The sequence below is a fragment of the Nerophis lumbriciformis genome, linkage group LG25, assembly GCF_033978685.3.
Source record: "Nerophis lumbriciformis linkage group LG25, RoL_Nlum_v2.1, whole genome shotgun sequence".
In the NCBI taxonomy this organism is placed as follows: Eukaryota; Metazoa; Chordata; class Actinopteri; order Syngnathiformes; family Syngnathidae; genus Nerophis; species Nerophis lumbriciformis.
Window position 1 is genome coordinate 41800854 of NC_084572.2, and position 14334 is coordinate 41815187.

General features: G+C 40.1%; 1 protein-coding gene across 1 annotated transcript in view; it reads left to right on the top strand.

Annotated features, from left to right (window-relative positions):
• haspin (histone H3 associated protein kinase) overlaps positions 1–14334 on the top strand; it is a 76064-nt gene that overhangs the window by 59151 nt on the left and 2579 nt on the right. The window contains exons 8-13 of the mRNA XM_061984443.2: positions 117–202; positions 306–368; positions 4563–4654; positions 4757–4836; positions 4974–5062; positions 5357–5499. Of these exons, the coding sequence (XP_061840427.1) occupies positions 117–202; positions 306–368; positions 4563–4654; positions 4757–4836; positions 4974–5062; positions 5357–5499 (553 nt within the window). The remainder of the gene's footprint in view (positions 1–116; positions 203–305; positions 369–4562; positions 4655–4756; positions 4837–4973; positions 5063–5356; positions 5500–14334) is intronic.

Genomic DNA, 14334 nt, shown 5'->3' on the forward strand with positions numbered 1-14334 from the left:
ACATGAATATTGGCCCCAAATATCAGTTATCGGCCTTTTTGACTACTATCGGCATCAGCCCGGAAATAAACCTATGGATGGATCTCTAATACAGACTGTGGTCCGTGTCCTTATAGGTCATTCCAGTGGAGGGCAGTCATAAGGTGAATGACGAAGACCAGAAGACATTAGGGGAGATTCTCCATGAGATTATCATCTCCAAGTAATTATTCACTTTCACTGTGTGCTTCAATCATTGCTCTTACTGCAGTTTTGCTGCAATACTGAAGTCTATGATCTTACAAACAAACATTGCATTGTTGCAGGGAGCTGAGCAGCCTGAAGGACAAACAGCAGAACCAGACCAGCGGCTTCATTGGACTCAAAGAGTAAGTCCGTACACCTGCTGACTTGGGCCGGACAATTATTCCAATTTTGATTTCCATTTGGATTATGGTTTCTCACGATTATGACTGTCAAAAAAAAAAAAAAAAGCTTAATGGGCAGCGGCGCTTGTGACGGTGAAATAGAGGAGGTGCGCTGCTGCTCACTGCTCCCCTCACCTCCCAGGGAGTGATCGAGAGTGATGGGTCAAATGCAGAGAGTGTGTGTGACAATCATTGGTACTTTAACTTTAACTTTAGAAGTTTGGGACGTCACCATGGTTGCTATTTTTTACTTGACAAAAGCTAGTATGCCTAATCAATAATCACTAAACTCAACAAAAAAAAGTAAGTCATGACAAAACGGAAAAACTAAATGTTATTGTTTTTTATATTGCTATTATTATTAAAATGTATTGTTATTGCTATTATTATTATTTTACTTATTATCGTCGGAACGACACAGGAAAGTCCTTCATACCGACAGCCATATAATGCATATGTTCCTTTTTGACTGTACTTGAATGTATAATATAGACTGCATTTATATTATTCACACGTGATTAATGCTGTATAATAGACTGCATTTATATTATTACACGTGAATAATGCTGTATAATAGACTGTATTTATATTATTCACACGTGAATAATGCTGCATAATAGACTGCATTTATATTATTCACATGTGAATAATGCTGTATAATAGACTGTATTTATATTATTCACATGTGAATAATGCTGTATAATAGACTGTATTTATGTTATTCACACGTGAATAATGCTGTATAATAGACTGTATTTATAAAATTCACCCATGAATAATGCTGTATAATAGACTGTATTTATATTATTCACATGTGAATAATGCTGTATAATAGACTGTATTTATATAATTCATATGTGAATAATGCTGTATAATAGACTGCATCTATATTATTCACACGTGAATAATGCTGTATAATAGACTGCATTTATATTATTCACACGTGAATAATGCTGTATATTAGACTGTATTTATATAATTCACCCATGAATAATGCTGTACAATAGACTGTATTTATATTATTCACATGTGAATAATGCTGTATAATAGACTGTATTTATATTATTCACACGTGAATAATGCTGTATAATAGACTGTATTTATATTATTCACGTGAATAATGCTGTATAATAGACTGTATTTATGTTATTCACACGTGAATAATGCTGTATAATAGACTGTATTTATATTATTCACACGTGAATAATGCTGTATAATAGACTGCATTTATATTATTCACACGTGAATAATGCTGTATAATAGACTGCATTTATACTATTCACATGTGAATAATGCTGTATAATAGACTGTATTTATATTATTCACACGTGAATAATGCTGTATAATAGACTGCATTTAATTATTCACATGTGAATAATGCTGTATAATAGACTGCATTTATATTATTCACATGTGAATAATGCTGTATAATAGACTATTTATGTTATTCACATGTGAATAATGCTGTATAATAGACTGTATTTATATTATTCACACGTGAATAATGCTGTATAATAGACTATTTATATTATTCACACGTGAATAATGCTGTATAATAGACTGCATTTATATTATTCACATGTGAATAATGCTGTATAATAGACTATGTTATTCACATGTGAATAATGCTGTATAATAGACTGTATTTATATTATTCACACGTGAATAATTCTGTATAATAGACTGTATTTATATTATTCACACGTGAATAACGCTGTATAATAGACTATATTATTCACACGTGAATAATGCTGCATAATAGACTGCATTTATATTATTCACATGTGAATAATGCTGTATAATAGACTGTATTTATATTATTCACATGTGAATAATGCTGTATAATAGACTGTATTTATGTTATTCACACGTGAATAATGCTGTATAATAGACTGTATTTATAAAATTCACCCATGAATAATGCTGTATAATAGACTGTATTTATATTATTCACATGTGAATAATGCTGTATAATAGACTGTATTTATATAATTCATATGTGAATAATGCTGTATAATAGACTGCATCTATATTATTCACACGTGAATAATGCTGTATAATAGACTGCATTTATATTATTCACACGTGAATAATGCTGTATAATAGACTGTATTTATATAATTCACCCATGAATAATGCTGTATAATAGACTGCATTTATATTATTCACACGTGAATAATGCTGTACAATAGACTGTATTTATATTATTCACATGTGACTAATGCTGTATAATAGACTGCATTTATATTATTCACACATGAATAATGCTGTACAATAGACTGTATTTATATTATTCACATGTGACTAATGCTGTATAATAGACTGTATTTATATTATTCACACGTGAATAATGCTGTATAATAGACTGTATTTATATAATTCACCCATGAATAATGCTGTATAATAGACTGCATTTATATTATTCACACGTGAATAATGCTGTACAATAGACTGTATTTATATTATTCACATGTGACTAATGCTGTATAATAGACTGCATTTATATTATTCACACATGAATAATGCTGTACAATAGACTGTATTTATATTATTCACATGTGACTAATGCTGTATAATAGACTGTATTTATATTATTCACATGTGAATAATGCTGTATAATAGACTGTATTTATGTTATTCACACGTGAATAATGCTGTATAATAGACTGCATTTATATTATTCACACGTGAATAATGCTGTATAATAGACTGTATTTATATTATTCACATGTGACTAATGCTGTATAATAGACTGTATTTATATTATTCACACGTGAATAATGCTGTATAATAGACTGTATTTATATTATTCACATGTGACTAATGCTGTATAATAGACTGTATTTATATTATTCACACGTGAATAATGCTGTATAATAGACTGTATTTATGTTATTCACACGTGAATAATGCTGTATAATAGACTGTATTTATATAATTCACACGTGAATAATGCTGTATAATAGACTGTATTTATATTATTCATGTGAATAATGCTGTATAATAGACTGTATTTATGTTATTCACACGTGAATAATGCTGTATAATAGACTGTATTTATATTATTCACACGTGAATAATGCTGTATAATAGACTGTATTTATATTATTCATGTGAATAATGCTGTATAATAGACTGTATTTATGTTATTCACACGTGAATAATGCTGTATAATAGACTGTATTTATATTATTCACATGTGACTAATGCTGTATAATAGACTGTATTTATATTATTCACACGTGAATGATGCTGTATAATAGACTGTATTTATATAATCCACCCATGAATAATGCTGTATAATAGACTGCATTTATATTATTCACACGTGAATAATACTGTACAATAGACTGTATTTATATTATTACCGGTACACGTGAATAATGCTGTATAATAGATTGTATTTATATTATTCACATGTGACTAATGCTGTATAATAGACTGTATTTATATTATTCACACGTGAATAATGCTGTATAATAGACTGTATTTATATAATTCACCCATGAATAATGCTGTATAATAGACTGCATTTATATTATTCACACGTGAATAATGCTGTATAATAGACTGTATTTATATTATTCACACGTGAATAATGCTGTATAATAGACTGCATTTATATTATTCACATGTGAATAATGCTGTATAATAGACTGCATTTATATTATTCACATGTAAATAATGCTGTATAATAGACTGTATTTATATTATTCACATGTGAATAATGCTGTATAATAGACTGTATTTATATTATTCACATGTGAATAATGCTGTATAATAGACTGTATATATATTATTCGCACGTGAATAATGCTGTATAATAGACTGTATTTATGTTATTCACATGTGAATAATGCTGTATAATAGACTGTATTTATATTATTCACATGTAAAAAATATCTTATTGTTTATTGTGAGCAAACTGTGGTCCTGAATTTCCCCCAGGGATCAATAAAGTACTTTATATTCCATTTTATTCATTACTAATTTATACCCAGGTTTTTTTAAGTTCAGTTTCGCTGGTACAATAAATACTTATGTTGTCAAATAAATGAATGATCGTGATTACGTAATCAATCAAACTAATTGTATTTTTTTTTTACCATTATTGTCCAGTTTCTTTTTTTGACGATATCTGATTGTACCTTGTAGTCTTCACTGTGTCCGAGGCTGCTACCCTCCAGAGTTCCTCAAGGCTTGGGACACCTTCGATCAGAAAAAGGGCTCTGAGAACGACAGACCCGGTATTTGTTCCCACAAGTACACAATAATATATATGAATAACTAGTCATCAACCCACATTATAGACTCCATTTCATGACTAATCAGTCCTTTGCTTTGTGTAGATTTCTTCGAAAAGGACCAGTTATTTATCATCCTGGAGTTTGAGTTTGGCGGCGTGGACCTAGAGAACAGCAACGGAACGGTATGCACACATTGTAACGTCATCTGTGGGTTGTGTTTTGTAACAACGTTGTGCAGGTTCATTTTGTGCTTCAACGAGCGAGAAACATACCGTCGCTAAAGATTGATTTGAACCTGCCCACATCTTTTGTCTTCAAGCTGTCGTCGTTGGCCGTGGCAAAGAGTATCCTTCATCAGGTGACCGCCGCCTTGGCTGTGGCTGAGCAGCAGCTGCACTTTGAACATAGGTACTCCTCAATCATCAATAAAAGTTTATTTATATAGCCCTTAATCACAAGTGTCTCAAAGGGCTGCACAAGCCACAAGGACACTCTTTAACCCTTCGACTGCAACTTGATTCTGGATCCATGTTGGTAACTGTAGTAGTACCTTACCTCCACTAGGGGCAAAGTTGGTAGGAAAGATTCTTTAAAATATGAATCTACTGCTTCTACATACATAATGTTGTTAGATATGTTATTGATTTTTTTTAAGTTCTCTCAACCTGTGCTGTTTTTAATTTATTTTTATTTTATATAAAGGGATCTCCACTGGGGCAACGTCTTGGTTAAAACAACAAAAGACAAGACGGGGAACTTCCTCCTGAACGGAACAGCCCACTCTATGGAAACCAAAGGGGTGCTCGTCCGCATCATCGACTACTCTCTCTCCAGACTGGAAATTGGTGAGTTGAAAGCTTTACAAGTTCTCACATCGAATACACAATCTTCACAGCCTGCGTTCAGTTCGATGAGATGACAAAACATTTTAGCTGGTATTGATCTTACTTGAACACTGATCAGAGGTGGGTAGAGTAGCCAGAAATTGTACTCAAGTAAGAGTACTGTTACTTTAGAGATTTATTACTCAAGTAAAAGTAAGGAGTAGTCACCCAAATATTTACTTGAGTAAAAGTAAAAAGTATGTTGTGAAAAAACTACTCAAGTACTGAGTAACTGATGAGTAACATATACACACACACATATATATATATATATGTATATATATATATATACACACACACATATATATATGTATACATACATTGATATATACAGTATATAATTTATATTTATTTATTTTGCCGTTTTTGTTTACATGTTAAAGGTGTTTTAATGAATATACATGCATGTTTAACACATATATATTCCTTTCTTTCATGAAAACAAGAATATAACTTGGTGTATTACCTGATTGTGATGACTTGCATTGATTGTAATCAGACAGTAGTGATGATAACGTCCACGTTTTCAAATGGAGGAGAAAAAAAGTTCCTCCTTTCTGTCTAATACCACATGAAAGTGGTTGGTTTTTGGCTTCTTATTTGTCCAGCTTCCATATTCGTTTTTATACACTTTACAAGAAGTACATTGGCGGCAAACTCCGTAGCTTGCTAGCTTGCTAGCTTGTTTGCACTGGCTTTCGGAGACTCTTATTTTGAAAGCGCATGCGCGATGGAGCGGCACTTTTATTGTGAAGACAGGAACTGTGCAGTCAGTCTTTAGGCTTTTGACGGGATGTACGGTTAAAATAAAAAAGGGTCTTTTTTCCTTCACACTTTTGATTGATTGATTGGAACTTTTATTAGTAGATTGCACAGTACAGTACATATTCCGTACGATTGACCACTAAATGGTAACATCCGAATACGTTTTTCAACTTGTTTAAGTCAGGTCATGTGACCCCTGGCTCTGTTTGATTGGTCCAACGTCACCAGTGACTGCATCTGATTGGTGGAACGGAGTGAACGTCACTAGTGACTGTATTTGTTGAAACGCAGGCACTTTGAAGGTCTGTCTGACAGACCAAAACAAACAAAGCGTGCATTAACAGATGGATAAAAATGAGTAGCGAGTAGCGAGCTGAATGTAGATAAAAGTAGCGGAGTAAAAGTAGCGTTTCTTCTCTATAAATATAGTCAAGTAAAAGTAAAAGTATGTTGCATTAAAACTACTCTTAGAAGTACAATTTATCCCAAAAGTTACTCAAGTAGATGTAACGGAGTAAATGTAGCGCGTTACTACTCACCTCTGACACTGATACAATGTGGGCGGCATGGCGTAGTGGGTAGAGCAACCGTGCCAGAAACCTGAGGGTTGCAGGTTCGCTCCCTGCCTCTTACCATCCAAAAATTGCTGCCGTTGTGTCCTTGGGCGGGACACTTCACCTTTTGCCCCCGGTGCCACTCACACCGGTGAACTATCCATCCATCCATCCATCTTCTTCCGCTTATCCGAGGTCGGGTCGCGGGGGCAGCAGCCTAAGCAGGGAAGCCCAGACTTCCCTCTCCCCAGCCACTTCGTCCAGCTCCTCCCGGGGGATCCCGAGGCGTTCCCAGGCCAGCCGGGAGACATAGTCTTCCCAACGTGTCCTGGGTCTTCCTCGTGGCCTCCTACCGGTCGGACATGCCCTAAACACCTCCTTAGGGAGGCGCTCGGGTGGCATCCTGACCAGATGCCCGAACCACCTCATCTGGCTCCTCTCAATGTGGAGGAGCAGCGGCTTTACTTTGAGCTCCCCCCGGATGACAGAGCTTCTCACCCTATCTCTAAGGGAGAGCCCCGCCACCCGGCGGAGGAAACTCATTTCGGCCGCTTGTACCCGTGATCTTGTCCTTTCGGTCATAACCCAAAGCTCATGACCATAGGTGAGGATGGGAACGTAGATCGACCGGTAAATTGAGAGCTTTGCCTTCCGGCTCAGCTCCTTCTTCACCACAACGGATCGATACAGCGTCCGCATTACTGAAGACGCCGCACCGATCCGCCTGTCGATCTCACGATCCACTCTTCCCTCACTCGAAAACAAGACTCCGAGGTACTTGAACTCCTCCACTTGGGGCAAGATCTCCTCCCCAACCCGGAGATGGCACTCCACCCTTTTCCGGGCGAGAACCATGGAACTGAATCAATCAATCAATCAATCAATGTTTATTTATATAGCCCTAAATCACAAGTGTCTCAAAGGGCTGCACAAGCCACAACGACATCCTCGGTACAAAGCCCACATAAGGGCAAGGAAAAACTCACCCCAGTGGGACGTCGATGTGAATGACTATGAGAAACCTTGGAGAGGACCGCATATGTGGGTAACCGGTAAACCCCCCCCCCCCCCCCCCCCCCTAGGGGAGACTGAAAGCAATGGATGTCGAGTAGGTCTGACATAATATTGTGAGAGTCCAGTCCATAGTGGATCCAACATAATAGTAAGAGTCCAGTCCATAGTGGGGCCAGCAGGACACCATCCCGAGCGGAGACGGGTCAGCAGCGCAGAGATGTTCCCAGTCGATGCACAGGCGAGCGGTCCACCCCGGGTCCCGACTCTGGACAGCCAGCACTTCATCCATGGCCACCGGACCTGTGCCCCCCCCCCTTCAAGGAAAAGGGGAGCAGAGGAGAAAAGAAAAGAAACGGCAGATCAACTGGTCCAACAGGGGGGCTATTTAAAGGCTAGAGTATACAAATGAGTTTTAAGATGGGACTTAAATGCTTCTACTGAGGTAGCATCTCTAATTGTTACCGGGAGGGCATTCCATAGTACTGGAGCCCCAATAGAAAACGCTCTATAGCCCGCAGACTTTTTTTGGGCTCTGGGAATCACTAATAAGCCGGAGTTCTTTGAACGCAGATTTCTTGCCGGGACATATGGTACAATGCAATCGACAAGATAGGACGGAGCTAGACCGTGTAGTATTTTATACGTAAGTAGTAAAACCTTAAAGTCACTTCTTAAGTGCACAGGAAGCCAGTGCAGGTGAGCCAGTATAGGTATATATATATATGTATATAAAGGTATATACAGTATAGGCGTAATATGATCAAACTTTCTTGTTCTTGTCAAAAGTCTAGCAGCCGCATTTTGTACCAACTGTAATCTTTTAATGCTAGACATAGGGAGACCCGAAAATAATACGTTACAGTAGTCGAGACGAGACGTAACGAACGCATGAATAATGATCTCAGTGTCGCTAGTGGACAAAATAGAACGAATTTTAGCGATATGAACACTTAGTGTCTAACAATCTCTGTGAACCTTTTCAATCCGGTTTCAGGTCAAATCACTCTACGGAGACAGCCCTCGCAAAAATGACTAATGATCTACTGCTAACGATGGATTCTGATGCGTCATCTATGTTGCTGCTTCTTGATCTTAGCGCTGCTTTCGATACCGTCGATCATAATATTTTATTAGAGCGTATCAAAACACGTATTGGTATGTCAGACTTAGCTTTGTCGTGGTTTAACTCTTATCTTACTGACAGGATGCAATGCGTCTCCCATAATAATGTGACCTCGGACTATGTTAAGGTAACGTGCGGAGTTCCTCAGGGTTCGGTTCTTGGCCCTGCACTCTTTAGCATTTACATGCTGCCGCTAGGCGACATACGCAAATACGGTGTTAGCTTTCATTGTTATGCTGATGACAGCCAACTCTACATGCCCCTAAAGCTGACCAACACGCCGGATTGTAGTCAGCTGGAGGCGTGTCTTAATGAAATTAAACAATGGATGTCCGCTAACTTCTTGCAACTCAACGCCAAGAAAACGGAAATGCTGATTATCGGTCCTGCTAAACACCGACATTTATTTAATAATACCACCTTAACATTTGACAACCAAACAATTACACAAGGCGAATCAGTAAAGAATCTGGGCATTATCTTCCACCCAACTCTCTCCTTTGAGTCACACATTAAGAGTGTTACTAAAACGGCCTTCTTTCATCTCCGTAATATCGCTAAAATTCGTTCTATTTTATCCACTAGCGACGCTGAGATCATTATTCATGCGTTCGTTACGTCTCGTCTCGACTACTGTAACGTATTATTTTGGGGTCTCCCTAAGTCTAGCATTAAAAAATTACAGTTGGTACAAAATGCGGCTGCTAGACTTTTGACAAGAACAAGAAAGTTTGATCATATTACGCCTATACTGTATATACCTTTATATACATATATATATACCGTATTTTCCGCATCATAAGGCGCCCTGGGTTAAAAGCCGCGCCTTCAATGAACGGCATATTTCAAAACTTTGTCCACCAATAAGCCGCCCCATGTTGTAAGCCGCATCTAACTGCGCTAAAGGAATGTCAAAAAAACAGTCAGATAGGTCAGTCAAACTTTAATAATATATTAAAAACCAGCGTTCTAACAACTCTGTTCACTCCCAAAATGTACGCAAATGTGCAATCACAAACATACGTATATCAACATGGACAGAGCTGCGTGAAAAAAGCCACCCGGCCTCTTCGCGTAAACTTAAACTTACCTTAACCACTCGCTCATCTTTTCTTCATCCATCCCTTCGAGTTAGCTTTTATGATGACGCCGGCTGGAAAAGTCTCTTTTGGCAAGGTCTTCCTTTTGAATATCACCATGGGTGGAAGTTTCTGGCCATTAGCATGGCAAGCTAGAACCACAGTGAAGGATGACTTCTCATTCCCTGTGGTGCGAATATTCACCGTACGTGCTCCCGTTGTATCCACGGTGCGGTTCACAGGAATATCAGTTGCTGTGAAATACGGTAGTAATCCGTGTGCGGATGGAGAGATTGCGTCTTTTCATGAACCGGATCCTTGTCGCTTAGTAGGAGCCATTTTGTGGTCTTTACAGATGTAAACAGGAAATGAAACGTACGGTGATATCCGCGCGTTTTTTCTTCTTCTTCCGGGGGCGGGTGGTTGCTTACAGTAGAAGAAGAAGCGCTTCCTGTTCTATGGGGGCGGGTGCTTACCTTGGCGGTTGCTTGCGTAGAAGAAGAAGCGCTTCCTGTTCTACCGGGAAAAAAGATGGCGGCTGTTTACCTAAGTTGCGAGATCGAAACTTTATGAAAATGAATCTTAATATTTATCCATATATAAAGCTCACTGGGTTAAAAGCCGCACTGTCAGCTTTTGAGTAAATTTGTGGTTTTTAGGTGCGGCTAATGGTGCGGAAAATACGGTATGTTGGATCCACTATGGACTGGACTCTCACAATATTATGTCAGACCCACTCGACATCCATTGCTTTCGGTCTCCCCTAGAGGGGGGGGGGTTACCCACATATGCGGTCCTCTCCAAGGTTTCTCATAGTCATTCACATCGACGTCCCACTGGGGTGAGTTTTTCCTTGCCCGTATGTGGGCTTTGTACCGAGGATGTCGTTGTGGCTTGTGCAGCCCTTTGAGACACTTGTGATTTAGGGCTATATAAATAAAGATTGATTGATTGATTGATTGATATTACGGAGATGAAAGAAGGCCGTTTTAGTAACACTCTTAATGTGTGATTCAAAGGAGAGAGTTGGGTGGAAGATAATGCCCAGATTCTTTACTGATTCGCCTTGTGTAATTGTTTGGTTGTCAAATGTTAAGGTGGTATTATTAAATAAATGTCGGTGTTTAGCAGGACCGATAATCAGCATTTCCGTTTTCTTGGCGTTGAGTTGCAAGAAGTTAGCGGACATCCATTGTTTAATTTCATTAAGACACGCCTCCAGCTGACTACAATCCGGCGTGTTGGTCAGCTTTAGGGGCATGTAGAGTTGGCTGTCATCAGCATAACAATGAAAGCTAACACCGTATTTGCGTATGATGTCGCCTAGCGGCAGCATGTAAATGCTTAAGAGTGCAGGGCCAAGAACCGAACCCTGAGGAACTCCGCACGTTACCTTAACATAGTCCGAGGTCACATTATTATGGGAGACGCATTGCATCCTGTCAGTAAGATAAGAGTTAAACCACGACAAAGCTAAGTCTGACATACCAATACGTGTTTTGATACGCTCTAATAAAATATTATGATCGACGGTATCGAAAGCAGCGCTAAGATCAAGAAGCAGCAACATAGATGACGCATCAGAATCCATCGTTAGCAGTAGATCATTAGTCATTTTTGCGAGGGCTGTCTCCGTAGAGTGATTTGCCCTGAAACCGGATTGAAAAGGTTCACAGGGATTGTTAGACACTAAGTGTTCATTTAGCTGCTGTGCGACAATTTTTTCGAGGATTTTCGAAATAAAGGGAAGGTGGGACACCGGTCGGTAGTTTACCCTGAGGTCAGGATCAAGGTTAGGTCTTTTGAGCAGAGGATGAATAACCGCTTTCTTGAATGCTAGGGGAACAGTGCCAGAGGAAAGTGATAAGAATGATGAATGATAGGTGGTGGTCGGAGGGGCCGTTGGCGCAAATTGCAGCCACGCTTCCGTCAGTCTACCCCAGGGCAGCTGTGGCTATGAAAGTAGCTTACCACCACCAGGTGTGAATGATTGATGGGTTCTACATGTTAAGCGACTTTGGGTACTTAGAAAAGCGCTATATAAATCCCAGTTATTATTAAATCCCAGTTATTATAATGTGCACTTAAATAAAGGAGGAGTGAACATCCCAGTCAACAAAGTAAAGACTTTATAAAGAAGTTGTGACAACGTTCACGACACATCACCTGCTGCATGTTTCCTCACATTAGGGCTGGGCGATATGACTAAAAAATGTATCACGATATAAGTGTTTCATATCAGTCGATATCGATAATTATTGATAAAAAAAACAAAAACTATTCTAAATAAAGACCGGCAGAAAAAAGGCTGAATTTAAATACTTTTATTTTAAATATAAGTAGGTAGCATGTCCTTCGCTAATTGATCCGTTATTTCTTCATAACGTTTAGAATTTTTGTCGTATGGCACTGCTGCTGAGTACCTCTCGATGGTGGTCTGTTGTTGCCGCTTCGGTGCTGTTCCACTTGCACCGGCTGATGTAGATGGTTGTGGCTATCTATCTAATATAGACGATGCAAGGCATTAGTGAGGTTATAAAGCTTTTGCCTGTTAAAGAAAGGAGACTGATCCAATGGAGCAGAGACATTCAATGCGTGCCACGCTGTCACGGCCCAGACGCACACCAGTTCGCAATCATCTGGGAGCCGCGCTGAGCGCACCTCCAAGCGCGTGGAGGTGCGATGTCCCTCGCACCCGCGGCGGCTCCCCCCGGGCTCGCGCCCGAGGCTTCAGCGCGCACCGCGGCGGCCATCCTTCTCGTCGCGGCAGGTAAGCTGCGCGGGCGGAGCGCGCGGAGTGACCCCTGTTACGAGCCCCCGGCCACGGGGGTGGCGGGCAGGTAAGCTGCTTACCTGCTGCGCGTGACGCCGGCCGCGGCGAAGGCGGACGAGGCGGGGTGTCGGTGCGGTGGGCGCGGTGGTGACCCTGGACGTCCGTCGGGCCCTTCTCGCGGATCACCTCAGCTACGGCTCCCGGTGGGGCCCTCTCGGGGGAAGGGGCCTCGGTCCCGGACCCCGGCGAGGCGTCCCTTCTCCGCTCCGTAAAAGTGTCCATCTCTTTTTTTTTCTTCTTCTGTTGTGGCATATGCTGCAGGTGCCTGCTCGTTTTTCGTATGTGGGTAACAACATTTAACTACCGTATGTATATATATTTCCCAATTGGTTTAACTGCCACCCGCCTGAATCTATTTAAAATCTAATTTTTTTAAATTTCAACCGCCCGACCCGACCCGCGGATAAAATCTAATTTTTTTTTATTTCAACCGCCCGAACCGCGGATAATCCACGGACTCCGCGGTTGTGTCCGCAAACCGCGCATCTCTACCCCCCAGAATGCCGTGCGGTTCCGGCTCGGCATTTCTTCCTATTTTTTTTCTAACAGAACTCAGTGAAATTATCGAACGTTCTATCGACCCCATTTTCTATTGATATTGATCACAAATCTATCGCGATATATATTGCTATTGTTTTATCGCCCAGCCCTACCTCACATCATTAACTCTCAGTCACAGCAGCTGATGGACGCTGTATTGAGAAAATAAAAGCAACATCAAATAGTTTTCTCCTTGGCTGTATACTTTTAGTGTGGGGACAATATTGTCCACACCTGTCTCCATCTAAAACACAGCAGTGCGCTCTTAAACGCACAGCGGGGAACGAGGAAAAATTACGTTAAACCAAGCGCGTGGCTCCGTTTACTCCGAGGGGAAACCTCCCGAGCAAAGTCCGTGTAGTTCAGGGGTGCTCATTACGTCGATCGCGAGCTACCGGTCGATCTCGGAGGGCGTGTCAGTCGATCACCAGCCAGCCATTAAAAAAATAGTCCTAAAAATGAACGATCATAAATCTTCACTATGACGTCACTTTCGTCACTTGATTGACATTCACGGCACCCGAGGGTCTTCTGAGATGACGCTGGCTGCTGCCAGCTCATTAAAATGACCGACTGGAAGGCGAGAAACACTTTATTTCAACAGACTCTGGCGCCGTACCTGTCGTCAAAACTCCAAAGACCGACTGCACAGTTGCACAATAAAAGCGCTGCTTCATCCTGCCTGCGCTACCAAAATAAGAGTCTCAGAAAGCTGGCGTGCTCAAGCTAGCAAGCTACGGAGTTTGCCAACAATGTATTTCTTGTAAAGTGTATACAATGGAGTACGGAAGCTGGATAAATAAGATGCCAAAAACCAACCACTTTCATGTGGTATTGGACAGAAAGGCGGACTTTTTTTCTCCTCCATTCGAAAATGCGGACCTTATC